The sequence below is a fragment of the Otolemur garnettii genome, unplaced genomic scaffold, assembly GCF_000181295.1.
Source record: "Otolemur garnettii isolate 467f Iridium unplaced genomic scaffold, OtoGar3 scaffold00243, whole genome shotgun sequence".
Classification (NCBI taxonomy): Eukaryota; Metazoa; Chordata; class Mammalia; order Primates; family Galagidae; genus Otolemur; species Otolemur garnettii.
In genome coordinates, this window is record NW_003852638.1 from 191,885 (window position 1) to 213,031 (window position 21,147).

The following is a 21,147-nucleotide window of genomic DNA, read 5'->3' on the forward strand; positions in this document are numbered from 1 at the left end:
CCCTGCCAACCACAACATTCTTCTTTTGTACCCCCTGCTTGCTCAAGCTACACAAAAAAAAAAAAAAAAAAATGAAAAAAAAAATAGTATAAAAGACAGCAGGCCCTGCACTTTGCCGCCACATGTCTCTCAGAGCAGCGGTCCCGGCGCAGGTGCAAATAAATCACGAATTAATTGCATCTAAGTGGGTACAAGTTTATCTTTTCAGGTTGTGAAGGTTATTAAATCTGGAGGCCCTAGCAAGATCACATTAGTGATCTTGCACTGCCCCCCCCGGCTACAGGGGAAGGAGAAATGTTCTCTCCACCCCAGGGGCCCTCAGACACATGGATTCTGGGCATAGGTTCCCAAATTTTCCAATTCAATAAGTTTGTTCTGTTCTGTTCTGGTCTCTAGAGAATCTGGGGGAACAATAGGCTAGGCTGGATGCAGCCTGGGATGCCTGTTCCTGAGTAAGGGGAGAGATGTCTCCCTGTCTCACTGGTAATTTTAGTAACTCTGGTAACTAAAGGTTAGAGCATGCAAGTCTTAAAGTTCAGAGCTGCTTTTAGTTTAAAGTATTTTAAGTTTTTACATGTTCTGTGTTTCTGTATGATCTGTATGAGTGAGTGAGTGAGTTTAGATGTGATTTCATGGCCCTGAATTTTGTTTGTGTTTTCTGTCCTGTCCACTTGTCATTTTTTTTGCCTTATAGGTCTATCTGTTTTTTATGATGTTTGTATTGTAGTTTTTTTGTCCATTTATTAGTATCTGCCTAATAATTTGTTCAAAATAAGACAGCGTAATTTTTGAAAATGCTCTTTCAGTAACTTTTTAATTTCAGCCACCGCACCAAGAGCAACAGTAAAAAAATAAAACTGGCTACTTTACACATTTTCTGTAAATAAAACTAACCAGCTTCCAAGACAGACTAGCCTCACCCTTGGTCTTGAGGTAACAAAGAGAAATTAGAAATTCAAGATTTTCAACCTTGCAAGCAGGCACCTACTTGGCAGAGATATTAAATTAAGCCTGCAAGCCACAAATCATGCAGGGAGAGTAAAAAGTAGAAGCTGTGCCATGAAAAATACTGCAGTTTGAACAGTCCAGTGAGCTTTAGGATTTTGTTTCTTTCTGGCAATTAAAGAGTTACTACAAAGTTTATTAAAACTGTTCCCTTTTTGGCTACTAAAATTACAATAGTTATGTTACAGATAATTTTAAGATAAAGTACTGGTACCCGAAAACCCAAGGTCAACTACCCATTTAAAATTTAAAACAACAGCCGCTTAACATTATTCTGTGGCATGCATTTGGCCAATCCTTAGGTAGCCTCCAGGAGAGGGGCAGGTTGTGGTCCCTCTGAGGGGGACCACAGGGTCCCTGAAGAACTTGAAGCCCTCCAGAGACTGGCTAATGATCACCCCTAAATTCACCTGTAAGTCCACCTCCAGAGTTAAGCCACTTTAACATCTATTTTTAGCTAGTGTCTGCAGATGCTAATGTAACTATTAACATTATTTTGTTATACTTATTTATTGTGAATTGTGAAAATATGTAACTGTTTATTAAATTAATTTTTTATAATTTGTATAAAGCCCTTAAGAACCTCCAAGAGAAGGCCAAAGAGACAGAAACTTTCAACAGAGATCCCGGGTTGCCAGGCTATTGGCCTATCAGAGGCTCTCGGAGATGTGTGCAAGCATGTGTTGGTAGAACAACCCAACCAGTGGGGAGCCTCAGCCTTACTGGCCTGTCAGGGACTTCCAGAAATGTGTGTTAACACCCATCACCACAAATGCCATTAAAATGAAAACGGTGGTCCAATCAACCCCTGGGGGTATGTTAGATCACCCACAGGCCTGTTAAAAAGTATTTAAAAGTGTGTTCTGGTACTGAATTTGAGAGTACAGGAGTAGAAAGTAAGTGTAGATTATTAAACATCGTTTATATCGGACCCATGTCTGTCTTGTCTTTTTGTGTTCTTTGTTCAGTGTTTAGTGAAAGATTGGTCTCGGCCTGAAACAAACAGTCTTATAAACATTTGTGAGTGGATTGCAGATCTTTTCTTTCAAGGGACCCTTCAAGATTTTACTCCTTCTGAAACTGTCTTATTTACCTACTTGCTCTTATGTGTCCTACACTGGTCACTGTCTGGTGCATCTTTGGCCTGGCAGTCATTGGTCTCTTCATCCTTGTTATTGGTATTAGGCTTGGTAGCACTGTCCTCCAAGACTGATCCACCAGGGAACATGTGACCTTGTTCATACTTCTGTCCCCACCTAGTTCTAATCCTTCTGCATCTCCCTAACTCTTTGATTGCCCCATCATCACCAGAATTTTAAGCCCCTCCTTTTTCTGTCTCCTGGGAAGGATTCTTCTATCAAAGCTACTAATCCTCAACGTGAAGTCTTCTCCTTTTCCTAGTCTAAGGAGATTTCTATTAAAAGAAATAAAAACACTCTTGGACCATATAAAGACCCCACGACTTGTCTTTTCCATTCTCCCACTATCAAGTGTTGTTACTCAGATTGTCTTTCCTTTCAGAATTCTCATGATTAACATTTGCCTGATTGTGGTACTCTTATTTCTCTTGCTTGCCATCAGTCAAGAGAAAGTAATTGGGTAGATTTTTATAATAATACTATCCCCTGGTGGGTCCAAAATTCCCACCCTATTTACTTGTTAGTACATTTATTTTATCATCCAATCACATTTCCTGTTAAGCCTTCATTCTCACTTATGCAGGCAACAGGGTTGCCACTGGCAACAGCAGCGACAACTGGCTAAAAATTCAGACACAGTAAGAGGAGTTTTGATTCTTTTCACTACCTATGAAAACTTGCCCACTCCTTTTCATAGACAACTGGCTTTCCCACCTCACTGCCTCTATCTTCCCTCTTGAGACCATCCTCAGCCAGTCTATCTACCTTGACCCCACCACTTACCTTGCACTTGGGACACAGCTCCCAGGTGGCAAGTGGGTACTTTGTAGGATTTAGCTATTGCTTCCTTGTTGTGGCCCCCAGCCCAAACAGCCCTGATTCTCTTCCTTAAACAATACCTGGACCACGGCTATTCCTTGTTCTGACATTTGGGCAGAATAGTATAAGAATGAAACAAAAATCTCCAGTCTAGGCAGGGTCACCCTGTCCTGCCTCCTTCAAAAATTTCCAGAACTGGATAAATAGAAATATACCTTTACAGATTGAATGGGTATTCTAACAAATAAATAAATATAGCCCCGAACCTTAGGCAAGGTTATTAAATCTTTGCAGTTTTTCTTTGGGAAAAAATTAGAGTACCTACTTTCTACTCAGAGTGGAGCCTTCAGAAATGTTTGGAACTGCTTTGTTCATAACCTTAGTAAGGCTCAAAGGGTATGACCTGCAATGTATTTGTGCCTAACAATAGAAGACTGATTTCTGAGCTTATCTGAGCCTGAAAAATAAGAATTCCCTGTCTAGCCCTGATTGGAAAGATCCTGTATCAATGTTATATTTCACAAATGTCTCTTATTTTCATAATGTAATAATTTGATTATTTAAATTGTTAGAAAAACTGAGTCTTTATCAAGAGAAAAATTCTTGCCTTTTAAAACCTTCTAATTATCAGTTTAGCAAGTAAATGGTTAACTGTAATCCTATTGTGTGAAAAGCAAATTTTAGGGAGTAAGAGAAATTAGACAGAAAGAAAAATGACATTATGTAAGGAAAGAACATCGATAAATTGATAAATTTGTCCTAAAACAGAACAGTTATTTCAAAAAGTGAAAGGCAGGGCAAAAGTTAAAGAAGATTTAAAATGTTTATTAATTATCTGTGCAAGTTAAATAAAGCTCATAAGGGAGACTTTGTAAAGAAGTTTACATGTAATCCAGTTAACTATGTATTTCCTTCAAAATATTTTGACTTGCAATCTTGTTTGAACAAATGTTTTAAACCTTTAATATTTGCCAAAACTTCCAAAGTAAAAACTCTAAATTTAGAGCTCTGCACCTGTAGCACTATTGTTGCATTAAAACTCAGCCTGAACGAACTAAACAACAAAAACACAACTCTAAATCTGGTCTTTTAAACTTGAAAAAAAAAACCAAATTAAACTTACTTAATTCATTAAAAGTGTATAGGAAACATTGTCAAATATGAAATGGTAATTAATTTGGTACAGGTTATGATTATATATATGTTTCAATATTGTAAAGCATTGGTCTATCCTAATGTGTATTGTCAGTAATAATTTTAATTCATCTAAAAAATGTTTTTTATGTAACTTGCTGAATTCAAAGTTTATCCTAAAAAAAAGAGGAAAAGAGAAAAAAGAAATATTAAGAGAGACTGATGAATTCTCTCAAATTCAAATTCCAGATGTCTTTAAAAAGCAGATTTTTAGAACTTTGATTGAAAAGTTAACATGAATATTGCTAACCTAACTTCAAACAGAACAGAAATCAGTTACGTGGAACTGGGCCAGTTTGTTATGACTTTTGTTTGAAATATTATTTGTTCTGTCTGTGTTCTGTTTTCCAGAAGTCAAGAAAACAATTTTCTGTCTTTTGAACTATTTATAGCTTTTCAAACAATGTATATACTTAAACATGTATTTTTTCTCTCTCCTTAATTTCCCCAGAATTTACAAACCATTTATAAATATTCTTAGTTTCTATCAATACAGTTATTTTCATAAGTTCAATAAGAATCTGTTTTGTTCTATAAGAGCATAATAAAGGCACTGGTTATTTTACCAAGGCTTTAGCTGGAATAGCATTTCCAGAGATGTCCAGACTGCATTAAAGAATTAAGGTTGACTTCATAAAGCCAATAAAAAGCCCTTTAGAAAACTGGCCAGATATCCATCAGTAACATTTCCTGATCAGTAGTAAGTAATGAAGGTAACTTCCTGACAGGTCTAGGAATCAGAATGTGCTTGGGAACCTCAAGAGAGGAGGAATTTACTCAATGCATACAGGTATCTAATGGCACAGATGAAACCCGGGCTTGCAAAAAGCTTCAAGTCCAACTGAGGTCCATTACAAAAGATTCCAGCAAAACCGATTTTTTAAAAGAGGGCTAAATAGCTAATAATTAATTATTCTTACTGCATTTTATGCAAATAATTAAACCCAGTATACTGAAGGCACTGTTCATTTTTACAACTGCTTTAATAGAAGGGAAATTGTAGAGAGGAAAATAGTCCAAGAAAAAGAAAGCTATAGCCCATCTGTACTAAACTAATTAATTAAATGGAAAAGACTGACCAAAGAGTATAACTAAATATAAGCCTTGCCACTAGTGTTATTCAAAGAAACCTCTGTCAATCCTCTGCAATTTAGCAGGAACTCCTAAAAGAACTGAAAGAGACTGAATTGAATAGCCACTTGAGTAATTAACTGCATTCTACTGTAGCAGCTACACAACCTCCAACCCAGAGACCAGGCTTGGCCATTGAAGTCGGAAAGAAAAAGCCATAATTCACTACCCACACAACCAACAAGATCAGAGGAAAAAAGCCATAAAAACTTTTCTTCAGACAAATAGTCCTATAGAGGAGTGGGAAATTATTACTGTAAAAACTGAAGCTGTAAAACAGGTTACCCAGCTTACCCTCCTCCCACCCTCTGGCTGGGTTTCCTTGTTACTTAATAACCCCAAGAAACTTAGTTCACATACTCCACTAGCTTAACCCCTTACTCCACAGTCATGAGTGCCACAGCCCTAGCCACTGGGCCCCTCAGCCCAAGTTTTAAAGCACTCACCACTCAAATTGATTCAGACCTCCAGACCTTCATTACTCACTTAGAAAAGTCCCTAAACTCACTTGCATAAGTAGTTCTCCAAAACAGAAGAGGTTTAGATTTACTCTTTCTGAAACAAAGAGGACTTTGTATGGCCCTAGGGGAAGCATGTTGTTTTTATGCTAACCATTCTGGAGTCATAAAAGACAGCTTGGCTCTAGTCAGAAAAGGGCTGCATAAACAGGAAGAACAACAAAGAGAAAATAATAATTGGTATGAAACATTATTTAATTGGTCCCTGTGGCTCACAACCCTTCTGTCAGCCATAGCAGAACCCCTCCTTCTCCTCTTAATTGGAGTGACATGTGGTCCCATCATCTTCAATTGCCTCATGCCTTACAACATGTGGAGCCTTACAACACAGGCTCCAAACCATAAAACTAACAGTGTTACATACCCACTATCAACCCCTCCCCAATGACTCAGATGAATCAAGGGTTTGATTCCCCCAAGAAGACCAGTGGGGAATGCTGCAAGCACTCCCAGGCCATTCCCCTGCCCTCTCCCATTCCTCCACCCTCTCCCATTCCTCTGCCCTCTCTCCCAGCCCGTTCCCCTACCTATGGGCTTTCCCAGACCATTCCCATGCCCCCCCCAGAGTCGATTCCAAGAGGCACAGGTTTCCTAAGTTTCACAACTGCCCCCCCAAGTTCCCAGTGGAACAATGGTGGAAATCTACCTAAACTGTGTTGCATAACTATAACCATTGTGACTTAAGATATATCCATTGTCAACCAAGGCTGTGTTAATCACTGTTACATAACTATAACCATTGTGATTTAAGATCTATCCATTGTCAACCAAGTTGCAACCCTGCCAACCACAACATTCCACTTTTGTACCCCCTGTTTGCTTAAGCTATGCAAAAAAATGAAAAAAAATAATAGTATAAAAGATAGTAGGCCCTGCACTTCACTGCCTCCTGTCTCCCAGAGCAGTGGCCCCTGTGCAGGTGCAAATAAATCACCAATTAATTGTATCTAAGTGGGTCCAAATTTATTGTTTCAGGTCACAAAGGTAATTAAAATATGTATTAGCAACTGAATGAAGCAAATCTGAAAAGGCTACAAACTGTATGATTTCAAGTATGTGACATTCTAGAAAGGGAGACACTAAGGATACAGTAAAAAAAAATAGTGATTGGGGCTTGGTGCCTGTATCTCAGTGGTTAGGGTGCTGGCCACAGATTCCAGGGCTGGTGGGTTTGAACCCAGCCTGGGCCTGCTAAACAATGAAAACTGCAAAAAACAAAATAGCCAGGCATTGTGACAGATGTTGAATTTTCCACTTGTAACATGGCAACAAAATGTTGGCAACAAAATGTTTCAAATTTGGGGGTATTTCAGATTTTGGAATTTGGGATCAGTAACACTCAACCTATGTAAAAGAAAGCCAAATGCAGACAGTCCCCAATTTAGGATGGCTCATCTTATGTTTCTTTGACTTTCTGGTGGGTTTTCAGGGGTACTACATGGATTTAGACTTAAAATGGGTTTATCAGAACATAATCCCATCGTAATTTGAGAAGCATCTGTAAATCAATAGAATACTGAGTCCAAAAACAGACTCACGCACATATACCTAACTTATTTTTGACAAAGTATGATGGCAATACAGTGGAGAAAAGATTGCCATTTCAATATAAGGTGCTGGAACAACTGGACATCCATCTAGAACATGCACTTGAACCCATACTTCCTACCATACACAAAAATGAATTCCAAATGGATCACAGATGTAAATGTAAGACCTAAAACTATAAAATTTCTAGAAGAAAGCATAGGGGGAAATCTTTGTTACCTTCTGATAGGTAAGGATTTCTTATATACAACAGAAAAAGCAAAATCCATAACTGAATAAAGGGATAAATTTGACTTTATCAAAATTAAAAACTTCTGCTGTCCAAAAGATAATATTAAAGGAACAAAAATTCAAGACATGAACTGGGAAATAATCTTCATGAAAAAATAGCTAATAAGGAATACTATATAGAATATACAAAGAATTTTTAAAATGAACCAATAAGAAAACAACCTAATTTTTTAAATAATAAAAGATGTGAAAAGACAGTTTACCCAAGAAGATATACAGATGGCGAATAAACATATGGGAAAGATACTCAACATTATTAGCCATTAGGGTGATGCACATTAAAACCAAGATGGTATACACAATACACATACCCATTAGAATGGCTAAAAATAAAAAAAAAGTTTAAATGGCAATACTAAGTATTAGTGATGATAAAGAGCACATAGAACAGTCATATACCTCTGAATGGGAATACAAGATGGTACAAATACTTTGGAAAACCAACGTAGCAGATTCCTAAAAGGGCATGAGGAGACTGTTGTGGGTGATGGATATGTTAATTATCTTAATAATGGTGATGGATTCATATGTGTAGATAGATCTATGCCAAAGATATCAAAATGTACATTTTATTTATGTGCAGTTTATCATATATTGGTTATACCTCACTAAAGCTACTTATTGCAGGAGCAGACACATAAGCCGTGGCTAGGACACAGGAAGAAAGAAAGGTATGGATGATGAAGAATGACACTAGAGAACTGAGATCTTTAAACTTATGGCATTGAGAAATAATAGCTCAATGCATTTTAAGCAAGGGAGTACAATGATCAAATCTCAATTTTTCAAAACATAACAATTATGGTAGCAGAGTAGACCATTATTTTAAAAGGTAGGGTAGCAGAGAAAACAGTTCTAGGATACTTGCATATCCCAAGTGGAGGGCAAAGGTATCCTGACCTTGGGTAAAGGCATGGGAAACAAGCAGAGTCAACAAAAACACTAGGAGTGCCGTTCGCATCAAGATAGCTGGGGGGAATTATCGATAGCTCTTTGGCTGAGTACAACACGTACTAATTCTCATACTGTTTTAACATAAAGCATATTTCTGAGATGATCATCGCTATAATACATCAGTGCCCTCCGGTACCATGCTAAGTAAAGTATGCAGATGTTATTCTAGGATATATAAACAGGCCTTCTATTTATGCAGTGGTCCTACCTTCACAATCCATTCCAAGTTGTTCAATTTGCAACATAAGCTTCTCATAACTAAAGGAAGACAACTCAGTATCCTCTGAGGATGTTTCAGATGACTGACTTAAGTCATCAAGGTCATGCACAGAATATATTCGTTTTTTGACCTATGAAATAAATAACACTGTAAATATCTATAGCATATATTGAACGTACAGAAGTACCATCTTTTTACACAAGCATGAGTACAGGTACTTCTTAAAAGAACTTATATCTTTGTCAACAGCTACTGCTTCTTGATCACGTCTTCAAAGTAAATATCTTTAAAACAAAAGAGTCTATTTTTTCTACTTTACCTTTTATAACATATTTTAAAAAATAATATTTTGTTTGTTTTTTACAGTACCTTGTTCTTTTGCTTAAATGTTTTCTTTGCAGGCCTAAAAAAAAAAAAAATCATTTTAGACATATAGCAAATATGTAAAGTACAATGAATATCTAAAACTATTGTTTTTATATAAAATCTCTGTAATTATAATTTATTTCTTTTATTCATAAAGTTTACATTTTTTTTACACATAATGTATAATACAATCAATCTCTAGAAGAGGGATGAACTATAAACAGAAAAAATAAAAGTAAGAGACAAAGAAAATGTACTACTAATAATGCAACAATGAAATTTAGATCAAACTTTCCTACTGTCAAAGCAACAGGAAAAACATAACATTACATATGCTTGCATTATTTGGTAGAAATATACCAGGATTTTGCTGTGTGTGATTGTCCTTTTCAATAAAAGCAAGCTTTAACTGGCACCAAAATCTACTTGGAAAGTATTACTTACATCCTTATATGAGGGAAACTAAGAATATTAGTTATGATGGTATTAGTTAGCTTTATCAGGACTTACTATGCATTATTCTAAATGTAGTACATTATTAAACTCATTTTAATCCTCAAACAAATCTGTGAGGTAGGCATTAATAACATGTTAGGTATTTTATGAAAGAAGAAACTAGGCACAGAAAGTTCAAGTACCTTGCCCAAGCTCATACCGCTAGTTAGTAGCAGACCCAGCATTCATACCCAAGAATTTTGGCTCCAAAGCATGTGTTTCATCATATGCTGTGAAGTAGCATTTATTTTCAGGTGTTTTTAAGTTATATGAGAGCAGATGAATCAATATTATCATTCCATTTCTAGCTATAATGATAAATTTCTGAACCTTACAAAACTTAAAAAAATAAAACACTTTATAACTAGGAAATTTTAGAAAATGATTTTTCAATAAATTAACAATTACTATAGTTAATACAGTTTTCTAGAGAAACTAATCAACAATGATTTCATTCATCTATTCAACAGATACTCATTGAGCACACAATACATGACAATGACAGGGTTGGCACAAGGAATATGGTTTATTTACTTTAAAACATTACAATGCAAACATAATAATCCATGATAGACTAACAATAGTTTGCTTTTCTATTGTACATGAATAAAATCTTCCCCTTCAGCTCAGAATCTAAACAGCTTAAATCTGATTAAATCTTAGAGAACTTTCCAAAATCACATCTATTCATGATGTTACTGGCAAAAATATTATAATATATGTAAAATCAGCTGGGTGCAGTGGCTCACACCTGTAATCCTAGCACTCTGGGAGGCTGAAGTGGGGGATTGCTTTAGCTCATGAGTTCAAGACCAGCCTGAGCAAAAACAAGACCCTGTCTCTACTAAAAAGAAAAAATCTGAGGCAAGAGGATTGCTTGAGCCCAAGAATTTGTCATCGCTCTGAGCTATGATACCACAGCACTCTACCCACAGCAACAGCTTGAGACTCAACAAAATATATGTACAATCATCAAGAAATGTTTAAACTCTATTGACTATGGACTAAGGGTATTTTTATTAGTACATACTGTTTTAAAAATTTATGTGTGATAGGTGAACTTTTAAGTCATCATTTGCATGTTTGATTATATTACCATATTCCATTTCTGAACAAATTCTGAATAAACAATTGCTTACCATAAGACTATACATGAATAGACATTCTAAAGACAAATAGTATAAATCAGGGGCAGAAAAAAGAAAAAGTCCGGACACCCCTGGTTTAATGTTTAGAAGATAATGTGATAACCAAGCCCCCTACCCTTGCAAAGGAAACTTCTTTTAAGTCCATTAGTCCCAGCCCCCTCAAGGGTGGGGAGGGAAAATTCCGAGAAGAGGCTTGAAGATAAGAAAGTATGGAAAGTCCCGAGTTCTTGGATACTCCCTTATCTTATGTACCCCCCCTTAATGTAACACCCTCCCTCCCCCATCTAAAGCTAACTGCAATGATTCAGCCTCTGTTCCTTTGCTTGCTTGCTGTGATGCAAAAATAGGGTATATAGACCCATTTGATCTGTCATTCAGGGTTGCTTGCTTCTTAAGGGCAACAACGTCTGCGCAGATATAATAAATATCTATTAATTAAATTAATTTAAGTGGGGTCTCCTTCTCAGCTGTGCAAGTCACTATATTTTTCTGGAGGTCCCAGCGAGATGCATTGGACCCCCGCCTGAGCACATCACTGACTGACGGATCTAGGGGAGGCCTCTGAAAGACACTCTCCACCCTGGTGCCCTCAAAAGCATGGATTAAAGGCACAGGCTCCCCAAATTTTTTGATTCAGTAAACCAGTGGATTTCTGTGGATCTCTAGAGAATCTGAGGGGGAACAATAAGCTAGGCTGAATGCAGCCTGAGACGTCTGTTCCCCGGGCTAGGAAGAGATGTCTCCATGTCCCTGAGGTGTTCTGTGTTGTCCTCAAGGTGTTAAAGAATCCAAGGCAGAGGGAAGACTTCTCCTTGTCCTGCTGGCTTGCAGCCCTTATTAGACTGTTCTGGTATTAGCAGTCTTTTGGACTGTTCAGATTTGCAGGCTAGTTCTGTTCTGGTATTTGCAGTCTTCTATTGGGTTGTTCTGGTTTTTGCAATTGACTGTGCTGGTTTTGGTTTGTATGGCTTTTGTACATTCTGTGTTTTGTATGAGTGAGTGAGTGAAAAAGTTTGGATGTGATTCCACGGCCCTGAGGCTATGGAGTCTGAGTGGGCCTCCACCCACGGTTCCACGACTTTATCATATGGCTCAGTGGTGGGCCCCTCAGGATGACCTGGAGTGGGGTTTGTACCTCTCCACCTATGCCAAGATAGAGTTCTCATCCCTTTGGAAACATGGACAGAAAGGCATCAGAGTGGGGGTCAGAAATGGCTCCATGCCTGACTGATTTTTTCTTTCCTTCTCTCCTGTTTTGTTCATCTGTTTCCTTGATTTGTCTTTCTTTTGTGATATGAATATATTAGCTGTATGTCTGTCTGACAGAGCCTGCTTGTCAAACTTGTTTAGCTGTTTGTATCTGTTTGGATAATTTATCTGGTTTCAACTGCCGCACCAAGGACAATGATGAGAAAGTGAAACCACTTTACACACTCCCTGTGAATTAACCAGCTTTAAGAAGGCTGGCCCCCTCACTGGGTTGTGAGGTACTCTTCTCTGGACTCACAGAAGGAGAGTCTCTGGTCTGTCAGATTTCCTTTCTTTTGACTCAGAGAGGGTGAGTCCCTGGTAGGTCCCTGTTTCCTGTGATCACCCCTTCTTAAGTTGGTGAGATTATATAAAACTTGTCAGTTACTTTGTATTTGATCTGTCAGTTTTACATGGCTTTTGGGTGGAAATTGGACTTACTGTACAGTGTTGCTCTAGAATCTTAGTCTGCTTGGCAGTGTGTTGTGCTTACTGGCTTCTATCTTTCTTACTTGCCCCCTTTGTACTTACTCATTTTTATCTTGACACTGTAGTGTAAATGACCCACCTGCACTTGGGATCCTCTCTTTTCTGGCAATTAAAGAGTTCATACAAAGTTGGTTAAAACTGTTTTTCTATCTTTTTGCCTACTAAAAACTGTGGTTGCTATGTTACAAATAGCCTTGAGATAAGGTACCAACTCTCAGCAGAAGACCCAAGCTCAATTAGTCATTTGGAACTAAAGAAAAAAAAAACAATCTTCTTTACTTTTTTAAAACAGCAGCTGCTTGACATTACTCTGGTTGGCATGTATACTGCCAATCCTCAAGCGGTCTTCAGGAGGGAAGCAGGCTGTGATCCCTCTGAGGGGAGGCACCCCCTGGAAACATCCCAGGGTCTGCAGAGAAAGTGGAGCCCTCAGAAGACCAACTGATGATCACTCCTAAATTCACCTGTGACTCCACCTCCAGAGGTAAGCCACTTTAACATCTATTTTTGGCTAGTGTCTGTAGACATTAATTTAACTATTGATAGTATATTTGTTATGCTTATTTGTTGTGAATTGTTGTAAAAATATGTAAGTGTTGGTTAAATTCATTTGTTGTAATTTGTGTAGAGCCCTTAGGAACCTCCAAGGGAAGGCCAAAGAGACAGGAACTTTGGACAGAGATCCCAGGTTGCCGGCCCATTAACCTGTCAGAAGTTCTCAGAGGCATGTGTCAATAGAACCATCCAACCAGTGAGGAGCTTCAGCCCTACTGACCTGTCAGGGACTCCCAGAAATGTGTGTCAACACCCATCACCCGAAACACTATTGAAATAAGAGCGAGTGTCCAATCAACTCCTGCAGTGTTAAATCACTCACAGTCCTGTTAAAAGTGTAAAAAAATGTGTTCTGGTTCTGAGAGTACAAGAGTGTGAGATTAAGTGTGGACTATTAGACATTGTTCATGTCGGGCTCTTGTCTGTCTTGTCATTTTGGGTCATTTCTTCAGTGTTTATTGGAAGATTGGTCTTAGCCTAAAACAAACAGTTCTGGAGACATTTGTGAGCGGATTGTGGATCTTTTCCTTCAAGGGACTCTTCAAGACTTTGCTCCTTCTAAAATCCCCTTATTTACCTACTTGCTCTTATGTGTCCTAACCCCTCACCACCTGGTGTGCCTTTGGCCTGGCAATCATTGGTCCTTCATCCTTATTATTGGTACTGGGCTTAGTAACACTGCTCCTCTGGACTAGTCCACCAGAAAGTGTGTGGCCCTGACTTGTTTTTATCTCTTTGTGGTGACCTTGTTCATATTTCTGTCCCCACCCGGAGTATTTTTTCCATCTAGTTCTAATTTTACATCTCCCTAGCTCTTTAATGTCCCATGTCACCGGACTTTGGGCCCCTCCTTTTTCTGTCACCTGGGAAGGATTCTTCTATCAGAGCAACTAGCCCTCAACATAGGGTCCTCTACTTTTCCTAGTCTATGGAGGTCTCTATTGCAGGAAATGAAAACACTCTTGAACTGTATAAAGATCCCAGGAACTTACCCTTTCTGTTTTCCTACTAATTCTGTCTTAAATGGCAATTTGAGTGAAAAATTGAAGCTCCCCAGATTAAGAAATGAGTTAGAATGTGTGTATGTGAGTGCATGGAAACTAACTAAAATAAATAACAATATACTTCTTAGTAATCTTGAGAAAGGAACAGGAAGCTGTGAGGAACTCCTCTAAAGATAAGAACAAACTACACTGAACTAAATTATCCTTGAAAAAAACACCTCTGTAACTAACACCACCACCCTGGTTTCTCACATCTGTATCTGTAATTATACAGCTGATATTAAACTGAAGAAAAAAAAGAAAGAAAAAGGGGTATAAGAGAATTTAGAACACAGTTCCCTAGAACTCAGTATTTTATGCCTTGAGAACCTATGTTCCTGACAACAATTAAGGGTTCCTTCCTCTATATTGTTGGTATAAGTGTCTGTCTGTTTTAATTCACTGTTTTCCTACAACACTCTGATCCCCTAATGGGAGTGCTCCACAGCACCCTGACTGATGCCATTCCTTAAGCGCCCTCTGGAGATTACACAGAGATGAGGGCTTAAGCAGAGTGATGGGGAGAGCCCATGGTAGTCCTCTGTGATAGCATCTCACCAACAGAGGAATGAGCATGCAGAAAAAGAGCAGATTCTGACAATAAACCTACTATTGTAACTCCACCTCTGAAGTAAGGGGTAAAAGTTCCAGGTGTTGTTGTAGTTTTATTACTGAAATTTCTTCAGTGAATCTTTGGTCTCAGAAATTTGAAAATTGAGCCCATGGGCCACAGATCAGTAATAAAATGTGATTTTATTAAACTGAGGAACATGCAGAGACAGTGAAAAATGCCAGAGCTATTAGTAGAATGGACATGCCTTGGAAAGTGTTGCAGTTCAGGCATTCTGGTGAACTCTGAATGGCCCTTGAAATTCTGAGAGAGAGAGTGTAAATCTCATGCTTTGCAGGGCTGTGTCCATATCAGCAACAGGTCCCCAAGGTGAACAGCTTCTGGAAGGGGGAAGGAGGCCCAGAATGGAGGTTTCCTGCATGTGTCCTTCATATAAGGATAAATAATTAGCCCTGAGAGATATTTTGGCCAAGACTTAGTAAATGAAAAAATATCTTTACAAACTGAATGGGTGTTCTAACAAATGAATGAATACAACCCTGTACCTTGGGCAAGATTATTAAGTCTTTACAGTTTTTACCTGGGAGAAAATTAGGATGTGTACTCCCTACTCAGAGTGAAGCTATCCAAAATGTCTAAGACTGCTTTATTCATGACCTTACTAGGAATCAGAAGGCATGGTCTAGCAACATGTTTGTGCCTGGAGATGAGAATCTGATTTCTGAGCTTACCTGAGCCTAAAAAGTAAGGATTCCTTGTCTAGCCCTGAATTTGGAAAATCCCCTATCAATGTTATATTTTCACAAAGTGTCTCTCATTTGTAAAATATAATAACTTGGTTATTTAAATTGTGGGAAAAACTGAGTCTTTGTCAAAGAGAAAGATTCTTACCTTTTAAACCTTCCAATTATCAGTTTGGTGAGTAAATGGTTAACTGTAATCTTATTTTATGAAAAATGAGTTTTTAAAAGAAAGAAAAACTAGATTAAAAAAAAAGGGGGGGCAGAATCTTATGTAACAAATTTGTCCTGAAACAAAATGGTTTAAAAAGGTGAAAGGCAAGGCAAAAGTTAAAGAATATTTAGAATGTTTGAAGACTGTGCAGGTTGAATAAAGCTCATAAAAAGAGATTTTGTAAAGAGGTTTACATGTGATCCAGTTGATTATGTATTTGCTTTAAAATCTTTTGGCTTGTAATCTTGTTTGAACAAATGTTTTAAGCCTTTAATATTTGACAAACCTTCCAAAATCAAAACTCTAAATTTGGGGCTTGGTGCTTGTAGCACAGTGGTTGTGGCACAGGCCACACGCACTGAGGCTAACAGGTCCTGAACCTGAAGAAAACAAATTAAACTTATTTGGTTTATTAAAACTGTATAGAAAACATTGTCAAATATGAAATGGTAATTATTTTATGTAAATTATATGTATATTCCAATATTGTAAACCATTAGTCTGTCCTACCATATAAGACATTGATTTGTCCTAACCCATGTTGTTGGTAATAATTTTAATTCATGTCACCAAAAGAAAAGTGTTTTTTTGTAACTGACTAAGTCCAAAATTTGTCCCAAAAAAGAGAGACCAACAGATTCTCTCGAATTCAAATTCCTGACATCTTTAGAAATTGAGTACCTTCAGACTAAAAACAGGTTTTTAAAACTTTCATTGAAAAGATGACATGTCGAGGGCAGATGCAAGATGGCGTGCTGCAGCCAGCTTTCCACAGAGGCTCCCATCCAGAAGGAGACATAAAGGACAGAAGTTTATCAAGTAAGCTGATGGTTTGGAGCTGAGCCAAGAGAGAAGACTGAAGAATGCACATCATCCTTGCTGAGCCAAGCTGTGATCCCAAAAATACAATCAAAAGGTACAAAATCCACCACCAAGCGGATGGGAGTTCCCTCCCCCACAAGAAGGCTCTTAGTTTACTCCATACAAACAAGTGAGCAGAGTTCAAACATCCTCCCACTCTATCCCATGGGAGAGACCCCCTAAAAACTGGACCTCCTACCCCTACTAGGGTGCCACAACACTCTCCTGCCAGGCATAAAACTGTATATATTCTCTACCTGCAACTCTGAACTCCCAGGATTCCCCCCAACTCTCACCCCAAGGTCTGGAGGTTTGTCACCTATGGAGTCCAGATTCTTGGGAATTTCCTTTAGAGGAGTGGAGGGGGAAAGGGCTGGTGCTGGTCTGTGCTGACTCTGTGGCACGGCAGCGAGGAGAGGACCATCAGCTAAGAGGGAACCATACAGGAACTGTAGTATCTTGAGTTGTAGAGTGGCAGCTGCAGAAGTGGGAAAGGCTCACATCCCTGAGGTGATTCCAGATAGACACGCCCTGTCTCTCTGGGCAACCAGAGGTTCTGGGTATTTTCTCTGCTGGCAGCCACTGGCGAAGCATATTTGGGAAGTTCTGTGAGTAAAGAGAAGCTGACCTGGGCGGAGTACAGGGACTAGAATATGGGCAGCTCACAGACTTACAGGGAGGGGCTGAACCAGAAGACTGCTTATCTGACCATAATAGCACCTAACCCTCAGGGGAATATAGCTGAGACAAAAGCAGTGGGAAGGCAGAGGCTGGAATTGACACCTGAGTGTAAACTCTAATTGCTTGCTGCCCAGGGCTGAGTTTTTTATCAGCCCTAGCAATGTCTGACCTACAGAGGAATTTAGCCAGGACAGAAACAAATTCTGTGAAGTTGCTCTGTCCTATTCTGCCAGCAACATCAACTAGGTGCAGGGTTGGAACTGAGTGAACTGCCCCAGCCTATATTAAACACACAAGGTCCCCCTGCCGGACTCAGATATCCTGGTGATGCAGTCAGTGGTAAACCCCGGGAACAGTTGCTCACTGGAATAAACTAGGCCACAGCCCTATGGGATTACCAGTGACAGGGTGCAAGGTGGGGAAGGAGGCATTAACGTTGCTAGACTAATTCATTTGCTGGGTGGGTCCTTCTGCCCCCATGGAGCACTGGAACAAGTCATATCTGAGCTGCCAGCAGACCCCTCCTATCTAGTTGCTGGAGAATTTTTGAACTCTCCCACCTGAGACAAATACTGACTGGGACAACTGACTTGGACCCCTTGAACTGGGCAAATCACCCAAGGACTATCCAAAGTGACACCCTGGGTGTATGGTTGAGGGAAGGTTTGATTTTTCTTGCCCAATTGTTGTCTGTGGGGGGCAGGGCGACTTAATTGCTAGTATTTCTCCATAGCTGAGACTTCAACCAAGAGTAACTGATTCACTAGGATAGGACAGAGACCAGCTGAAAATAAGACAGAGCCACTTAGCCCCACCACACCAAGCAGGTCCCCAGTCTCTCAGGACAAAACACCGTATGGGTCCTTGACAAAGCTCTAGGGGAAAAGCCAAATGGGGTAAAATAATCATGGGGTAGAATCAGTGGAAAAGCTCCAGTAATATGAATCACCAGAGTAGATCAACCTCTTCAAGAGAGGATGTGGCTGGTAACATGAATAACCAGAGTAGGTCAACCCCCCCCCCAAGAAAGGATGTGGCAGATGAAACTAAAGATCCCCTTTATAAACAGATGGCTGAGATGTCAGAAATTGAATTCAGAATTTGGATTGCAAATAAGAGTAATAGAATAGAGGCAAAGATAGAATTAGAAATTCAAGGAGCATTCCAAAAGTTCACTCAAGAATTCAACGAATTCAAAGACAAAACCACCAAAGATTTTGAAACATTGAGACAAGAGATTGTAGCCCTCAAAGATCTGAAAAATATGGTAGAATCTCTGGGTAATAGAATGCAGCAGGCAGAAGAAAGAATCTCAGACATAGAAGACAAAGTTTCTGAACATGCCCAAATATCCAAATAAGAACAGAAATGGAAAGTAAAAACAGAGCATTCTTTCAGAGAGCTCTGGAATAATTTGAAGAAAACTAATATTCACCTTATAGGAATCCCTGAAGGCAACGAAGTTACTTCACAAAACACAGAGGCTCTTATTCATGAAATTATGAAAGAGAACTTTCCAAATATGCCAAGAGATCCTAAAATTCAGATAGCAGACAGCTTCAGAACCCCAGCATGACCCAACCCGAATAAGACATCCCCCAGACACATCACAAGTAACTTCACTAAAGTTAATATGAAAGAGAAAATCCTCAAAACAGCTAGACATGAGAAAACCATAACCTACAAGGGGAAGAATATTAGAATGACTGCAGATCTCTCTGCCAAAACCTTTCATGCCAGAAGAAGGTAGTCATTGACATTTAATCTCCTAAAACAAAATAACTTTCAACCCAGGATCCTGTATCCAGCTAAACTGAGTTTCATTTATGATGGAGAAATTAAATACTTTAATGACATTAATATGTTGAAGAAATTTGCCATAACTAAACTAGCTCTCCAGGATATTCTCAGACCTATCCTCCATAATGACCAGTGTAATCCTCCACCACAAAAGTAAACTAACTCAGAAACTATTGATCAAATTCCAACTTCTACACTGGCGAAAGGATTAAAAATGTCCACTGGACTTTTGAACAATTCAATACCTAACATTTTATCAGATTTATCAATAATTTCAATCAATGTGAATGGCTTAAATTGTCCACTAAATAGGCACAGATTGGCTGATTGGATATGGAAACTCAGACCGGACATCTGGACATCTGCTGTATACAAGAATCTCATCTTACCTTAAAAGACAAATAAAGATTCAGAGGAAAAGGATGGTCTTCTATATTCCAGGCAAATGGGAAGCAGGAAAAAGCAGGTGTTGCAATGTTATTCACAGATACAATAGGTTTCAAACCAACAAAAGTAAACAAAGATAAAGATGGCCACTATAAAGGGCCATCTTTGTTCAGGGCAATACTCAATATGATGAGATTTCAATTATCAGTATCTATGCACTCAATCAGAATGCACCTCAATTTATAAAAGAGACTCTAACTGGCATGAGCAACTTGATCTCTCCTGGCTCCTTCATAGTTGGATATTTTAACACTCCTTTGGCAGTGTTGGATAGATCCTCCAATAAGAAGCTTAGCAAAGAAATTTTAGATTTAAATTTAACTATTCAACTTCTGGATTTAACAGACATCTACAGAACATTTCATCCTAACAAAACTGAATACACATTTTTCTCATCAGTACATGGAACATACTCCCAAATCAATCACATCATGGGACACAAATCTAACCTCAGCAAATTTAAAAGAATAGGAGTTATTCCATGCATCTTCTCAGACCATCATGGAATAAAAGTTGAACTCAGTAACAACAGGAATCTGCAGACTCATACAAAAACATGGAAGCTAAATAACCTTATGCTGAATGATAGATGGGTCAGAGACAAGATCAAGAAGGAAACCAAATTTATAGAAAAAAATGATAATGAAGACATGAGTTATCAGAACCTCTGGGACACTGCAAAGGCAGTCCTAAGAGGGAAAGTTATAGCATTGCAAGCTTTCCTCAAAAGAACAGAAAGAGAGGAAGTTAACAACTTAATGGGACATCTCAAGCAGCTGGAAAAGGAAGAACATCGCAATCCCAAATCCAGCAGAAGAAAAGAAATAACCAAAATTAGAGCAGAATTAAATGAGATTGAAAACAAAAGGATTGTAGAACAGATCAATAAATCAAAAAGTTGGTTTTTTGAAAATGTCAACAAAATAGATAAAACTTTGGCCAACCTAACTAAGAAAAAAAGAGTAAAATCTCTAATCTTGTTAATCAGAAATGGTAAAGATGAAATAACAACAGACCCTTTAGAAATTCAAAAAATCCTTAATGAATATCACAAGAAACTTTATTCAGAGAAATAATGACAATCTGAAGGAAATTGACCAATACTTGGAAGCATGCCACCTTCCAAGATTTAGCCAGAATGAAGTGGAAATGTTGAACGGGCCTACATCAAGTTCTGAAATAGCATCAACCATACAAATCTACCTGAAAAGAAAAGCCCAGGACCAGATGGCTTCATGTCAGAATTCTACCAAACCTTTAAAGAGGAACTAGTACCCATACTACTCAACCTTTTCCAAAATATAGACAAAGGAAAGAAATAGCTGAAAATGTTAACAAATGGAAAAACATACCATGCTCATGGCTGAGAAGAATCAACATTGTTAAAATGTCCATACTACCCAAAGCAATATGCAATTTTAATGCAATCCCTATTAAAGCCCCACTGTCATATTTTAAAGATTCTAGAAAAAATAATACTTTATTTTATATGGAATCAGAAAAAAACCTCAAATAGCAAAGACATTACTCAGAAATAAAAACAAAGCAGGAGGAATTACATTACCAGACCTCAGATCATACTATAAATCGATAGTGATCAAAACAGCATGGTACTGGCACAAAAACAGAGAGGTAGATGTATGGAACAGAATAGAGAACCAAGAGATGAA

At 38.4% G+C, this 21,147-nt stretch overlaps 1 protein-coding gene across 1 annotated transcript in view; it reads right to left on the bottom strand.

The window, feature by feature from the left end:
• Nucleotides 1-21,147, bottom strand: part of LOC100946172 (POTE ankyrin domain family member A-like) — a 232,966-nt gene that overhangs the window by 134,715 nt on the left and 77,104 nt on the right. The window contains exons 9-11 of the mRNA XM_023508312.1: nucleotides 9,189-9,222; nucleotides 8,808-8,949; nucleotides 2,103-2,214 (exon numbers count right to left, since the gene is read on the bottom strand). Of these exons, the coding sequence (XP_023364080.1) occupies nucleotides 2,103-2,214; nucleotides 8,808-8,949; nucleotides 9,189-9,222 (288 nt within the window). The remainder of the gene's footprint in view (nucleotides 1-2,102; nucleotides 2,215-8,807; nucleotides 8,950-9,188; nucleotides 9,223-21,147) is intronic.